At 39.2% G+C, this 16,561-nt stretch overlaps 2 protein-coding genes across 8 annotated transcripts in view; one reads left to right on the top strand and one right to left on the bottom strand.

Annotated features, from left to right (window-relative positions):
* Nucleotides 1-35: 35 nt before the first annotated feature.
* LOC122906561 (cytochrome c oxidase assembly protein COX11, mitochondrial) lies at nucleotides 36-7,478 on the bottom strand. The gene is made up of 4 exons (XM_044248643.1): nucleotides 7,041-7,478; nucleotides 3,700-3,855; nucleotides 1,952-2,077; nucleotides 36-1,313 (listed from the first exon to the last, which is right to left on the bottom strand). The coding sequence occupies exons 1-4, from the start codon at nucleotides 7,401-7,403 to the stop codon at nucleotides 1,131-1,133; spliced, it is 828 nt and encodes a 275-aa protein (XP_044104578.1). The 5' UTR covers nucleotides 7,404-7,478; the 3' UTR covers nucleotides 36-1,130.
* The window catches only part of STXBP4 (syntaxin binding protein 4), a 270,874-nt gene continuing 261,786 nt past the window's right edge, over nucleotides 7,474-16,561 (top strand). For all 7 annotated transcript variants that reach the window (XR_006384565.1, XR_006384564.1, XR_006384562.1 and 4 more), the window contains exon 1: nucleotides 7,474-7,567. The gene's annotated coding sequence lies outside the window, so the exon portion shown is untranslated. The remainder of the gene's footprint in view (nucleotides 7,568-16,561) is intronic.

The raw sequence follows: 16,561 nt of genomic DNA, 5'->3' as shown, positions 1-16,561 counted from the left end.
CTACTTTTAGAAAAGAAATCCTCACACAGCTGTGGTAAGAGTAGATGAAGATTATTTTATTACAAAATAATTAAGACTATTGAGTGCCTTCATTTAACTAAGTTGAATGTAAAAGTCAATTTGTACTTTTTATAAATAATACTTGTTTAGAATTGTAACTTGTGAAAGCCCTCATGATTGTAGTTTACATTTCAGATACCTTGAAGAGGTCACTGGACTCTTTATTAAAGTTGCCTTTAAATACAATTCTTTGTAATACTAGATGATCTCTATTTGGAACAAACACTACTAGAAAATATTTAGAATAAATTGTGCATTCATTTATGTCATAAATTACAATGGCAGATTCCTATTAAAACAATTAATACATTTTTTCTTTTAACAGAGTTTATTCATAGAACTTCTGATATGAGTCTTCACAATTCCACACTTATATTTTAACATTCAGGGACTTGAACTATCAAAGGAAATGCTATGATCCTAGTTAATATATTTGTGCATTTTATTTCATTTCATGATGCCAGAATTTCAGAATATAAAATAGCCCTAGGGCCTAAAGGACAAACAGTCAAATCTGAAGTCAGTATGTTACCTCTAGGCAAGCTGTTAGGGCTCAGTGATTCTTCTTCCATTGTGAGCTTTTAAAGTAGTGACTATTCACAATAAAAGAAAAAAGCAGTAACCCGACTATTTTAGAAATAATAAAAATGGGCAGAAGACCTGGAGCCTAAAACAGATAACCCTAGGAATAACAAAAATATTCACTGCTACAAGTATGAAGGGCTAATAATCTGTAAGGGGAGCAAATAGAATTAATCTGAACCATCAAGTCCATGCCTACATATTTAAGAAACAGGAGTTTCTCTTATTATTACTTACCAATATTACTTTTAGTATTACTTATATTACTCTATGGCTCTGAATAGTCATACATTCAAATAGGCATGTGGATTCCTTATGATAGAAACCATTCAATTTTAAGTAGGGTAAATTAGTTGAGAAAAAAAAAATACAGCATTAAATAATATTTAAAAGAGCTTCACATTACTGTACGATATTTCTCCCCTGAGAAGAGTAGATACATGATTTTTCAAAAATCACAAATCTGAAGCAGGACTTAGGTGCTGACTTCAATTATAGCCTGGAACTGGCAACTGCTGTCCCTCCTTTGCTTCAAAAAAAGTGTAGGAAAGAGTGATGAGATCAACATTCACCATTCTTGGATCTTCAGCAAATTCAGGATCAATGTAGAAAAACACTGGCATATCTACTTCTTCTTGTGGATTAAGCCTTTGTTCCTCAAAACAGAAGCACTAGAAGTTATAGAAAGATATTTCTTTAATTTCTTTTAGAATAGAAATATTAATAATGGTCCATTTTTTGGCTTTAGTGAGCAATATTATAAGAAAAATAACTAAATATTATCTAAGCTCTGAGACAAAATGACAGTATTTTTAATTTTTGCTTTAAATTGAGACTCAATGGGCTCCCCCTGCTCAGCAGGGAGTCTACTTCTCCCTCTGCCCCTCCCCTCGACTTTTGAGCATGCACACATGCGCTCTCACTCATAAATAAAATCTTAAAAATTTCAAAAAAAAAGAGAGAGACTCAACAAAATTGGTGTTGGAGGGGGCAGATGGAGAGTGGGAGAAAGAATCTGGAGCAGACTCCCAGCTGAGCACAGAGCCCACTGCCAGGCTTGATCCCATGACCCTGAGATCATAACCTGAGCCAAAATCAAGACTCCAACACTTAACTGACTGAGCCACCCAGGCACCCTGTTCCTCTTCTAATTTTAAAGAAATTAAAATTTGGTTCATCTCCACCTCTGCATACCTGTTTAAGCAATGGGAAAAAAGTTTAATGTTTAGAAGAAATGAATTTTCGGAAATTAGTTTCTACTAAACACTGCAGTAAGTTTAATACTAAAGTTTGCATATATAAGCTGTACCTGTATTTTATTGAAATACTGTCCAGCTTCAAATGGTACAACATTGTATGTAGAAATTCCAATTACTGGTTTGTCTGTAGGATTCTTAGCTTTATAAAACGCCAGTGCAGTCTCTCCTGGCACTACCTGTTTTAAGGAAATACACATTATCAATATTTCAAATCTCACAGCTCCTCCTTTCCCTTATATTAAATTAGTCATATTATTTTTCCTATCCATCAGACCACAATACTTTATCTAAACTAATATTGAGGATCAGCAAAATAAATTGTGAATACTACCCATGAATTTTTTTTTTTTAATATCTGGTTTTCAATTTTTACTTGCGTATGTCAGTGGAACCAGTTTCCTATTCATTATTAATTGTGCTTTGTCCTTTTGTATATCTCAGGTCTTCAAGTAATAATCTGCAAATTAAATTACTTAAAATGTTCAAGGACAGCCAAGCCTATCACAGCCCAAACCTGATTTCTTTTCTTTCTTTTTTCTAAAGATTTTATTTATTTATTTGACAGACAGAGATCACAAGCAGGCAGAGAGGCAGGCAGAGAGAGAGAGAAGCAGGCTCCCTGCTGAGCAGAGAGCCTGATGCGGGGCTCGATCCCAGGACCCTGAGATCATGACCTGAGCCGAAGGCAGAGGCTTAACTCACTGAGCCACCCAGATGCCCCTCTTTTTTTTTTTTTAAGATTTTATTTATTTATTTGACAGAGAGAGATCACAAGTAGGCAGAGAGAGGAGGAAGCAGGCTCCCTGCTGAGCAGAGAGCCTGATATAGGGCTCAATCCCAGGTTCCTGGGATCATGACCTGAGCGAAGGCAGAGGCTTTTTAACCCACTGAGCCACCCAGGCACCCCCAAACCTGATTTCTTAACACTGATACCAAATACACTAACTGACATTCTTTTTAAGAGGTTACCAACTAGAGCAAATTAAACTTATAACCAGAATAAAACTGATTGAATACAACATTTATTTAACCAAAAAGCATGAATACTCTTTTTGAGAGAACACATTTTTAAAACTTGCAAGGCTTTAAAAAAATAGATTTCCAAAAGATTCTGTCATTTATACCAATTCAGCCACTAATATCTTAAACACTACTATGTGATTAGAGTATTAAAGATCATAACCTATAAAACCTTCAATCATTGAAGAGATTCAGTAATGTTTACTAACCTGGGGAGACACCAATATTTATAAAGGTTTTCCAGTAAGGGTCACAATGAAACATTTCTGGCTATTCCTCAGTTCATGAAGTAATTTCAATTAAATCCTCTAGGATTCCAGTTAGTCAAGATTTTAGGAAACTTTTAAGGTATAGCTTTTCTGAAGTAGAACACGACTATTTAATATGATTACTTCAAAGCTTCTCAATTTTTTTTGATACAAGCATATTTTTTATATAAATCAGTAAACTACTTTTCCAACCCTTCCCCCTTATCTATACCTGAGGGAAAGTTAACCACATAGCATAAGAGAGTGAATTCTTAATATGACTCTAATAAGAACAAATGACATTTTCCATCATTCCAAACTGACTTTTACTACAGTATCATACAGTCTACTGTTACATTGTATAGGGCACTGTCAAAAGTAGTCTGTGAGAATAAAACAATTACATTAATGGAGTCTTAGTATTTTGAGATTAAGTTTACATAAGTGTTCCCTAAATTGTTAAACAGTTTAAGTGACGATAAATTTTAAAATGAAAAAAATAATCTTAATAACTACTTATAGTCACTTACATATATTTCTGTTTGCTGCGGTCTAAAATTCCACTGGAGACTTGCATGCACATCTGCATTAAAGGTGACTTTAATAATTCGATCCTTAACAGGCACCATGTTTTCAATCTGGTCTGATGCATGACCTGCTACTGCTGATCCTCCAAGACCAGTAGTCTAGGTATTAAAGATATTAAGAATATTACAGGGTAATATGTCAAATAATACTTTCAGGTGATGGTTTATTGGATAAAAACAAATTTTAAAAACAATTTAGTAATCTACTAGAAGCCCAGTTTATATACTGTCACTGGCCACTTCCTATGAATGTGTCAATGGCTTGACCACCTTTGGGGTGTCAAAGGCCTCTATTTGTTAGTCACTTTATTTTTTCAGTAATCACTTGGTTATTGGACATAGTAAAAAAATGAGTCATTTGAGAGAAAGCAGACTCCCCACCAATAATATATAGCTCAGAATTTTAGCTTAACTTTCCAGTAAACATACTTCTACGTATTGCTAGTGTTTCATATACACTACTAATCATTAACAGAAGTAAAAATTACCCACGGCCCTATCATTTCAATGAAACTAATTCTATTACCCATAGTCCTATCTGATCCTTTTCCATATCATGATTTTAATAGCATAGATTAGTTTGTAGTTTCACTTTTGTATTCTGCTTTTCTCAAGCATCATAAGTATTTTTCCAAGTTGGTAAATGTTTTTGTAATTTTTTTCTGTACTTTGTATAGTATAGCTTTTATAAATATCATTGGTTAATCAGAAAAACTGATCCCTTTGGCAACTGAATAAATCACAAGACAACAGAATAATCTGTGTCTGACATTTCTTGCCTATCTTCATTGCCATTAATTATCTCCTTATCATCAGAGATGTTTAAAAAGAAAAATCCTTACTTCCAGGGTCATCATTCTTCTGATGCTTGAGGTTGCCAGAATTCTGGTCTCCGGATAATTAATCTGTTACTATACTAGGAAAAAAATACCAAATTTGAGGCTAGGGGAAGACTCCCAGCAAAATGTAGTATTACTATCTTCCATGTATTACACAAGTCAACTAACTGCACTCAACTGCCCTGCAACATTATTGAATTACATTATAAACCTAAAAGCTGCTAGGGTAAGCCTTTATCCTGTTTAATAAGTAAATTCTTCTGCCCAAGAGAGCTATAGTGCTTAAGTTTTAAGACGTAACTCCTGAAGAATCTGAGTCACTTGAATAGAGATTCCTTAATGTATTCTGACAGTCTTTGCATATAGATTCTTCAAGTTTGCAAATTTGATAATTAGATAACTTAAGAACAGAAAAGGGCAATGAAAATATGTCCTGGGCTCTAGTCTACTTCTGCTACTAACTAGCTCCAAGAACTGAATAAATCTTACTTTGGGGGGCTATATCTTCCATATTCATTAAATGTGTGGTCACTGTATTGAACTTTATATAATTCCTTATTTTTGGCTCTAAAGTTCTGTGACTCCAAAAGTAAAAAAAAAAAAAAAAAAAAAAAAGCCTCTTTAGGAAATGTCACCGTGTAATGTCCAACTTGATTTAAGTTTAGGATTACAAATTACAATTTTTACTATCCTGCCCTGCATCTGCACACACATGTACAAAAACTGTCATTCATTTAAGTGTGAAACCCGGGGTTTCTCAACTTTGGCACTAAGGGCATTTCAGGTTGGATAATTCTTTGAGTTTTTCTGGGTTTTTTTGGTGGGGGAGGCAGGGGAAGTGTCTGTTCTGTGCAGTATTGAACATTCAGCAGCATCTATAGCCTTTACGCACTAGGACATCAGTAGGACCTTCCCTGCCCACCTCCCAAGTTATGACAACCAAAAATGTCTTCAGATGTTACTAAATATTCCCTGAAAATAAAACTGACCCCCTTCTCCCCTCATGGTTTGTGGAGATTTATACTTGCTATTTTGGATTCAGTTTTATGATTTAACTAACTGCCAGTTTGGGGATCCATGCTAGGTCCAGACTGCCCTCTGATTAAAACTAATTCACATTCTATACTCATCCTCCCAAATTAAGCTACTGCATACCCCATAAATACTAATATTAGGAGACTGAAAAGTCCTTTAGACTTCTGCTATTTTAGTCATTATGGAAAATAGCATGTTCATGTCCAAAAGGAGAAGAGAAGTAAGCGAGGCATTAACAATACTGGCAGTTAAACAGTGATCCCCAAACTTCGCTACACACTGGGATCACCTGAGGAATCTTTAAAGAGTTACAAATGCCTGACTCCCTCTGGGAGACATTCTGATTTAACCGGTTAGGGATGTGACCTGGGTGTCAGGATTTTTAAAAGCTCTCCGGATGAACCGCCCCCCTCACAACAAAGTTGGGAGAACCACTACCAAACACTTAGTGAGTGACATGAATGTAGCTCTCACTTTTATTTCTTAAACAGAAATCTCTGGCCCCTTCCCAGACCTAATCAGAATCTCTGGGGTGAGGGAGCCCCAAAACACATTAAAGCAGCTCCACTAGTGAACCTAATGCCTAGCCAAAACAGCAAACTATTAATTAATTAATCCCTTAATTCTTAAGAATATATGTGAAATACGTAGTCAAGTTTGCTTTTGTTTATGGTTCTCAAATACTAGTCTGCATCAAACACAGCTAGGCGACTTATTTAAAGCACAGACTGCCGGGCCCCTCTCGCAGAGTTTCTGATGCAGTAGCTCTGGAGCTTGACTTGGTAATGTGCACCCAAGCCCCCAGGTGATGATGGGACGCTGGTTCTCTGGGGGACCACACCTGACGAACTGAATTAGGGTTTCTGATCTAAAAGGGGGCCCTGGGTAAGCAGATTACACTTATGTATCAACACTGGAGGGAAGCCCCAAACGCCCAACTCACGCCTTTATAGGGATTAAAAGTACTTCCAGCTTAAGCCCGACTGACAAGCAAACTCCCACCTCCAGGGTTAACCATCGCACAGAAACCATATATGGTTCACGGAAGGAAGGTACTCGCGTAACTCACATTTTATAAAAGAACACGTGTGTGAGCAGCCAAAGGGTAAGGCCGATTGGTGGAGAGCAAAGTATAGGCTGCGGACGTCTTCAGTAGTGTAGCTCGGAGATCAGGAATTCCACTCCAGTGTGGTCGGGATAAGCACGACTGCTCTAGGGGCTTGGGTTCTACTTGTAGCTTTACCACTAACTACTTCCGGTAAGCCCGGGAAAGTACTTTTTAAAGCCTGTTTCCCCTCTGGTGGCCAACCTCAGGCCCTTCCACACGACACGGAGGAGCGATCGCTGCCTAGGGACCTCCGCACCCCCCTCCGCCTATGACAGCACCCAGGAGGCAGCACCGCCCCCTACCTGGCAATAGAGCCGATAAAGGGGCACGGCGGCGTACGACGCCCCCAGCATGCCCACGGCGGCGGCGGCCACGTACGTGAGGACCGTCTTGTTCCGACGCCGCCAGTCCTCCTCCTGCGCGCGTGTGAAAGGGTTCGTGCTCTTCGGCCGCCGTGGCGGCTGCAGGGCCAGGTCTGGGCCCGGGTTCGGGCGCCTCCATGTCCCAAGCCGCCTCAGCCCCCTGTTAGCACTTCCTGTCCCACTCCTTCCCGGCCTGAGAAACGGTTCTGCGCTCTCGGCAACCTTGGTCGGGGACCCAGGGTGACTCCAGCGCCAACCACAGAAGGCAACGCGCCTCCATGCCCCACGCCAGAGTCCTCCCATAGCGCCCAGAAAGAGCTCCTGGCATCGGAGACGAGAAGACAGATCTCGCGATGCCTGGCCAGTCTCGCGACAACTGGGAGGAGCTTGCCGCTGCTCTGGCTACAGGACTCCTCAGGTGGTGGCGCTGGCAGTCGGGCTACGGAGGCCGGGTTACCAGATTACGGGTAAGTTCGCGTTTTGCTCCATGACTGTTCCTCCCACTTTGCTCCCCTCCAGTGCTTTTCAAAGTTACTTTTAGGAAAACGCCATGCGCTCCGCGAGGGGCAAACACATCCTTTGAGCTTGTGTCCCCAGGTCGTCTTAAACTCACTGCACCATCTTTTGTCTCGACCTAGCGGCCCTCAGCCTCCTACCGCTGCTTACTGCCCAGGACTTGAGCTCAGGGATCACCTCCTCCAGGAAGCCTGCCTGTGTTCACCACAGCGCACAACTACATTCGCACATCTGCATTTTCTCAGCCGCTGGGAATCAGCTGCCTCGTAGCTGATGCCCCTTAACCATTTGTTCAGTTAAAATAACCAGTTCTGGAGCAGAGAGACGTTGTCAAACGAGTTTGTCCAAGGAGAATGACCAAGGCATGAAGATGCTTTAAGGAAGGATTGAAAGAAATGGGGATATTCATCTTGGGAAAGAACCCTTTGGGGGGTGTAATACCTTTCTCCGCTTGACGCACAGGACAAAGTAGGACCTCAGGGGAGCAGACGGCACAGCCTCTTTTGCTGTAATGGAAGGAAACATCCTTCTAGAAACTATCAAAGAGTGGAGAAAAGCCCACATTCTGAGGTTCCTCTGGGGTCATGCCCGCGTCCCGCTATCACCTTGTGTCCTCAGGCCAGTTATTTCGCCTCTGTAAGAAGTGGCGACCTTATTAGTAAAATGGAAATAGTATGAGAATATGCATATAAAGTGATTTTTCACTCTCCTTGAGATATAGTTAAATTTTAGTAAATGTTAGACTCTATTTCTAATGAGTGGTGCAGGTATAATTATCCCCTTTTTTACAGTAGAGGAGACGCAAAGCCTGAAGCATACATAAATAACATTAATTTAATTTAAAAAAAAAACAATTTATTTATTGCCCTTTTCTATGGCCCAGACCTTGCTCAAGCTGCTGGGACTACAGCACAGAGAAAGGCAAACACAGCCACTTCTCTTCTGAAGTGTACTTCCTCCTGGGGGACTCTGGAGATAATCAAGTAACAGATATATAAATGAGGGAATTTCAGATAACTATCGGTACAGTGAGACAATAGAAGAGGCTAGTGTGATTGAGAATAATAATGAGAAGAGGTAGTGAAGTCTTTCTGAAAATGGGACATTTGAGCCTAGTCCTGAATCATGATAAGGAACCTACTTGCTCAATGACAGTTCCAAGCTGTGCAGAGGCCCAGAGGCAAGTAAGAGCTAGATAGCACTGAAGAACAAATGAGGCCTCTATGTTACTAGCATAGTGAGCTTGAAGGAAAGTAGTAGGAAATAAGGTCAAAAAGGTATTATTAGGGGCCAGATAATACAGAGCCTTTTATAAGCCATGTCCAAGGGTTTGAATTCTATTCTAAAAGTAATAGGAAGGTACTACAGAGTTTAGGTTGAAGCATACAAGTGATATGATCTGATTCACATTTTTTAAAAGATTTTTATTTATTTATTTGACAAACAGAGATCACAGGCAGGCAGAGAGGCAGGCAGAGAGAGAAGGAGGGGAAGCAGTCTTCCTGCTCAGCAAAGAGCCCGTTGTGGGGCTCGATCCCAGGACACTGGGATCATTAACTGAGCGGAAGGCAGAGGCTTTAACCCACTGGACCACCCAGGTGCCCCTGATTCACACTTTTTTAAAAAGACCTTGGTTATGCTGTGGAGAACCCATTAAAGGGAGGGGGTAAAAATGGAAATAGAGCAGTTAGGAGGCAGTTGAGGTGAGTAATGGTGGTCACCTTGAGTGAGTATGAGTAATTGATTAACTTGTAGTCACAGGGCCAGAAAATTGCAAAGCCACTAAGATCCAGGTATTTTCTGACTCATTCCTGCTGTGGCACAAACTCCAAGATGCTATGATTCTGCAGATTTATTTGTATTGTTTTATGGTTGAAAATCTTTTCATCTGTACTTACCTTAGTTCTTATACCAGATTGTCAGCTTTTTCAGGACAAGACCTGTCATATATTGAGTTTCTTAGCAGCATAGATTCAGACCTGATGCAAACATTAATGTCACTAAAACCAACAATACATTCCCTTAACCATTTTTTTCCTCCAGGCACCCCTTCCATGAAGCATCAGGTAGTGGTATAAATGTATCAGTAATAGTGTCTTTGTCTTGGCATCTATTATTTTGTTTTGTAATTACAAATGAAATTATTCCTTTCCAAGGTAATCTTGATAGCAGTAAAATGGTATTAGCTATAATTCTCTTGAGTCTGAGTATGCTTGCGATATTGCATAAATCATTATGATAACTAATGCTAAGTAATGAGTTCTACCGTGAATGAAATAGGAGCACCTCAGGGCAAGGTTAGTACAACCCTGTTCTGCAGGTAGAGATATTGATTACAAACTTAAAATATCAGAGGCTGGACTGACATTTCAGACTTGGCACCTTTAATTTATATCATTCTTTAGCAGTAAGTAACTAAACATTGTGAACCCTTCCTAATTAGCTATGATCATGTCCAGTTTTACATAATAGGTAAAATTGGTTGTTATACAAACTATGTGGGCGGCTGGAGGTGAGCAAAATGGGTGAAGGTGGGAAAAGAGGGAAAAATGGGGGGAAAAAAGAAAGAGAAACCATTTGATACTCACACATTTTCTTCTTTTTTAAAAAAATATGTTTTTAAAGGTTTTATTTATTTATGTGAGAGAGAGTGAACGAGAAAACACAAGATGGGGAGGGTAGAGGGAGAAGCAGTTTCCCTGCTAAGCTGAAGCCCCATGCAGGACTCCATCCTGAGACTCGAGAATCATGACCTGAGCGGAAGGCAGACTCTTACTGGCTGAGCCACCCAAGCCCCCTGATAGTCACACATTTTCTTATCTGATTATTGGTTCTCGGGCTTTATGAAAACTTAAAGATTATAAAGATGTATCTTGTTAAAAATGTGGGTTGTAATTACATTTTTTAGTATTTATAATGCGTATTATAAACTAAGGAAATTTCTAGTTAAATCTTTTTTTTTTTTTTTAAAGATTTTATTTATTTATTTGACAGAGAGAGATTACAAGTAGGCAGAGAGGCAGGCAGACAGGGAGAGGAGGAAGCAGGCTCCCTGCTGAGCAGAGAGCCCGATGCAGGACTCGATCCCAGGACCCCGAGATCATGACCTGAGCCGGAGGCAGCGGCTTAACCCACTGAGCCACCCAGGCGCCCATGTTTCTAGTTAAATCTTAATGTGTTAGTCACATAGCTGCATTTCTTAGCTATTTGCCTAATAAAACTAGATCCACTTGGCAATGTGAACCACCTAGCAGTTATTCCAAAAGTACTAACAACTCTTATTTGGCTTCTATATAATAATGTCCTTATACCTATAAGAGGAAGAATTATGCCTCTCAATAAGTAGTAAGAACAACTGAGTTATAATTTGTTTGAGAATAAGCTGGATCATCACAGTTTTTAGCGATTGCAGTGACATCGTGAAGTTGTCTCAGTAAGTCTTGATATCCTAGTTTCTTATTTCCTGGCAGCTTCCTTTAAGCCACATGTTTGAGGAGCTACTCTATTTAAAAGATCTTGGAAAAGTTTATATATTTGATAGATCAGGTGAAATGAGAGCAGAAATCATCCATCCATAGAAGGCATTTTAAAAAAAATATTTATTAAGATGAGGGCCAGCTTTGTGGATAGGTGACCTGTGCAGTCACATAAGAGCCTCCTTTTAAAAGGGCCCTTTGCCCCAAAGAGCAGGAATGACATTTTAAAAATTTTTATTTTTTTTATAAAATATTTTATTTATTTATTTGACAGAGATCACAAGTAGGCAGAGGCAGTCAGAGACAGAGATGGGGGAAGTAGCCTCCCCGCTGAGCAGAGAGCCCAATGCGGGGCTCAATCCCAGGACCCTGAAACAAAGGCCAAGGCTTTAACCCACTGAGCCACCCAGGCATCCCCAGAATGAGATTTTAACATAATTCAGGATAAAGCCATGTCAGCCTTCCCAAGATAAGCAGAGTTAAAGGCAGAAGCAGAAAACTAGGGAAAATGCAAAAGCAGAGAGCTGAATCTCAGGAAGTGAAAGGTAAGAGATAAGGCAAAAGGCAAACTCAGGTGTCCTGAGAATAGTCAGGGTATATGAAATAACATCAAACAAAATCCAGGCTCCTTACCGTGGCCCATAAGATCCTAGGTCAGTTAGACCCTGCCTGCTTCCTGAATTTTATCTACTATTTCTCTCTCCCCACATTCACCATGTTCCAGCCACACTTCTTTTTGTGTGTAAACACCCAAAACCTATTTTGCTTCCTTGAGATCTTTTCTCTGCCTGGAACACTTTGTTCCTCAGTTTTTCTCCTGGCTGACCTATCATTTGGATCTCAGCTGGAACACCACTACCCAATCTAAATCAGCCCTTCTCTGTCCTGTCACATTTGTGTATCTGAAATCCAGCTTGTTTTGTTGTTTCCTTTTTTAGTATTTTTTTCTCTCAACACTAGAATGTAGATGCCATAAGAGCAGGGACCTTTCCTGGTACACCATATTATCACAAGCACTCAGCATAGTGCACATGGTTGTACTGAGTAAAATGTTTGGGGGACAACTGCACCAGTGAAAGCGAGCAGAAGGCCGTTTGCTAGTGTAGGGAAACTTCCGAGAGCAGTGAGCTCTTGCTCTGATGAAGATCCCCTGAGATTAGGACTCCTCCTTTCAAGCAGTTTTCCAGTGTTTCCCACAGGCCGCGGGTGTGTTAAGGGCTGTTGCTGTGTGTCCACCCCCAGGGCAAATGAGCAGCATTCCTGAACTGCTTAGTTTTTTATTTTGTTTTTGTTTTGTTTTTTGCTTAGATTCTTAGAAGAAAAAAAGTTCATTAGCAGTAGGAATATTGTCTTTGGGTACAAAATAAAGGAGATAGTAAAATAAGCCTTTGATCTTTTATATCTTGATTTTCTAAAACTTTCATGTAATTTTTTAAAAATATTTTTATTTATTTATTTGACACACAGAGAGAGATCACAGCAGGCAGAGAGAGAGGGGGAAGCAGGCTCCCGGCTGAGCAGAGAGCCTGATGCGGGGCTCAATCCCAGGATTCCGAGACCATGACCCAAGCTTCAGGCAGAGGTCCAACCCACTGAGCCACCCAGGTGCCCCACTTTAATGAAATTTTTCAAAGATCAATTAAGTCTAGCCCAGGAAAGGAAGCTGTTCCTGGTCATATAGCCCTGGAATTATTTACATATTAACGCTATCTCAAAGAATCTCTGCAGTGATAAGGTATAGGACAGTTTGCCACAGTTTCTAAACACTTTGTTTTGTCTCTTCAAGTATAATGCTGAATCTATAGGTCTAACTTTATAAGAACTATTCAATTGTTATGCCAGTTAATCTATATCTACTAAGCATTTCCAACTTATCTGTCCCAGAATCCAAACGGATTATTTATTAGATAACCAGCACCATCATTCCCTCCTCTTCTCTTGAAATTACCTTAATGTAAAATTTTACTATCCAACTCCTTTTTTTTTTCCTTCCCTCCAGTTCCTTCCAAATGAGCTGACTGCCAGCTGCCCTATCCCATTCACGGATAAGACTGGTCTTAGAGGTGCATGCACATTTTAAAGAGAAAGTCCTCCCCTGAAAAAAATATTGAGGGGCTTGTAGTTTAGTAAGCCAGGAATCAGGTTTTTGATTCATAGAACCAAAGAAGAACCTTTAAAGATCACTTTATGAATGATCTTGTCATTCTATATATAGAGAAACTGGGAAGCAGAGTCGTTTAGTGAGTTCCTTGGTTAGTGGACGGCAGAAATAGAACTCAAATCTGGATATCTTAACTTCTTTTTTTTTTTTAAAATTTTTTTTTTTTTTTAAGACTTTATTTATTTACCCGACAGACAGAGATTACAAGTAGGCAGAGAGGCAGGCAGAGAGAGAGGAGGAAGCTGGCTCCCCGCAGAGCAGAGAGGCCAGTGCGGGGCTCGATCCCAGGACTCAGATCATGGCCTGAGCCAAAGGCAGAGGCCTTAACCCACTGAGCCACCCAGGCGCCCTTGGATATCTTAACTTCTAAACTACTGCTCTTCCTAATGCAATGCTCTTGTGTATATATAACCAACTACTAGCAAAGAGAATTCTAGAAGTGGTTAATGAGGGAGGAAATTAACATTACACACTGTTGGTACTGCGAGTTCTTTTCTATAAGACTTACTTCTTTCTAAACTATAGCAGGGAAAAAAGTGTCTTTTATTTATTTTTACTGCTTGCCAGTTTGCTTACAAAGGAATAGTTATGAGAAATTATTTAAAGGATATAGCCCGTTTTCTCTGGTCAATACCAGATCTATGGTATTTTCTCTTTCACCTTGCAAAATTTGCTGATACTTTAGCACATGGAGATAAAAGAAGAAAATGATGTAACAAGAAAATGACATTAAAGGAGACAGAACCAGAAAGAACTAATTTCCTTCCTTCCTCCCTTCCTTCCTTCTTTCCATCCGTCCTCCAAGAGAGGGGGGGAAGAGACCGTGGGGGAGGGGCAGAGGAAGAGAGAGAATCTTCAGCAAGTTCCATCCATGCCCAGGGTGGTTGTGGTGGTGGTGATCATGATGATGGTGAAGGGACTGTTTGGGTTTAGTAGTAAGTCCACATTTCTGTCCATCTTTGTTGCCACACCTTGTGTTTCTTCCCTTTACTTCTGGTTCATTTTCACTTTAAAAAAACAACTAAATGGCATTAGAGTTCCTTAACTACGCAGCTTGTTAGATACCTTGATGTAAATAATAGGTGTTTTAAAAGCATTAAATAAACAACAAAAAGATTAAAATACCTAGACATTAAATGAGAAAAGTATAAATATAAATGGTTCTTAAAACATAAAAACAAATGTTCAGCCCCATCAGACTTAAGACTTTAAGATCCCGCTTTTATCATTAACAAATTCTTTTTTTTTTTTTTAAGATTTTTATTTATTTATTTGAGAGACAGTGAGAGAGAGCATGAGAGGCGAGAAGGTCAGAGGGAGAAGCAGACTCCCCATGGAGCTGGGAGCCTGATGTGGGACTCGATCCCGGGACTCCGGGACTGTGACCTGAGCCGAAGGCGGTTGCTTAACCAACTGAGCCACCCAGGTGCCCCCGCTTTTATCATTAAGATTGTCAAAAAAAAAAATCCAATAATTATGTAATAAACCATGTGGCTGAGAATTAGGAGTATCAGGAACTATTATTGGAGGGATGGTAAATTAGGACATTTGATGATTGGGAGCAGTTTGGCAATTTCAGTCAAAATATCAAGTGTGCGTAAATGTTGATAATCTGTTTTTGTGAATTTGTCATACAGATCAATTTGTACACATTCAATATGATCTATATATAGGGTTTCATTACAGCATGTTTATAATAGCAAAAAATGTGAAACAATTTAAGTATCTATCAATAAGGGAATAAATAAATATGGTCCATCCATTAAATGGAATGCATGCCACTTTGAAAAATAAGAATTGGGGGAGTTGCCTGGGCTCAGTCAGTTAAGTGTCCAACTCTTGATTTGAGATCAGGTCAAGATCTCAGGGTTGGGAGATCAAGCCCTACATCTGGGCATGGAGCCTGCTTAAGATTCTCCCTCTTAAGAAAGAAAAAAAAAAAAGAATTAGGATGCTATGCAAAAATACAGAAATAATTCCAGGTTGTACATTAATTAAAAAAAAAAAAACATACCAGAGGACCTGTTTATATCATGTATATGACTCGTACCTTCGGGGTTGTACAGTACTCAGCATGAACAGCTAGATGCTTTGTGCTGGCTATAGCCTACTTTCTTAGTCGAAACAAAAGCAAAGGAGTCAATATGTATTCATATTTGTTTATGCATGAAGGACTTAAAGTATTCACAAGAAACACAAACAGTGAGTACTTAAGTGTGTGGAAATGGTGTGGAGATAGTTAAGATGGATATATACATCCATTACATATACCTCATTGTAATGTATTAGCTATTTTTAAAAGACTAAAAAGACATACTGTTTCACTATCAATATTATGACTATTCATTCAATACTGTAATTTCATCAAGTCAATGTTTACCATCTTTTCTGCCAGATGTTTTTATCCCTTTCCTTTTATTTTCTCTATTTTTGGTCTGGTAAAAAGAACCAGTTTTAGAAAGTATTGAATGCCATCTCTTGGGGAATATAAATTATTAAGTGTTATTCAAACATATGCATGATGGGTGGGTTTTTTATCTAATGAGCTTTCTAATGATATAGAATTTAAACTTTTAATCAAAGTAAAGCTCTAAGTTTTCTGGAATAGATTTATTGTATGAAACAAGAATTTTTTCCTTCAGTGTTCCACTTTCTCTGTTCTTGCTGACCTCACATTTTCCCCCTTATGAGTCATTAAACTAGAAAAACAGTATATTTTCCTTGAATGGGCATTTTTTGGTAAAAGAATAGAATGTTTTCCCTCTGTGTCATTCATTAATAATGTGAAGTTTGGTGTGTGTTTGTGTCAGTCTGTGTGTTTGTAACACAGAATCCCTTTTGGGTGAGGGGCTTGCTAGCTTCTGTAAAGGAAGGAATAGGGAATAAATAAAAGAGAGGGAAACGAAAGGCATTTTATGGCATTTTATTTATTTACTTATTTAAGGTTTAAAGATACAACAGTGAATACCTGGCTTATTAAAAAAAAAGCCTGCTGTTTGCATGGATAAAATTAAGCCCATTTCTGTTAGTTTTTTGTTTTTTTGTTTTTTAGATTTTTTTTTATTTATTAGGCAGAGAGGCAGGCAGAGAGAGAGAGGAAAGGAAGCCTGCTGAGCTGAGAGCCCGGATGCAGGGCTCAATCCCAGAACCCTGGGATCATGACCTGAGCTGAAGGCAGAGGCTTTAGCCCACTGAGCCACCCAGGTGCCCAATATCTGTTAGTTTAATCAACAGTATCATCTCCATCTCCAGACAGCCTACTAGTACTTAAAACTCTTTCATCCTATGTTTTCAGAGAATGTTTTCCC

This window comes from Neovison vison, chromosome 5 (assembly GCF_020171115.1).
Source record: "Neovison vison isolate M4711 chromosome 5, ASM_NN_V1, whole genome shotgun sequence".
NCBI classification, from domain to species: Eukaryota; Metazoa; Chordata; class Mammalia; order Carnivora; family Mustelidae; genus Neogale; species Neogale vison.
Note: the sequence above shows the minus strand (reverse complement) of the source record. Positions and strands in the feature narration are given on the sequence as shown.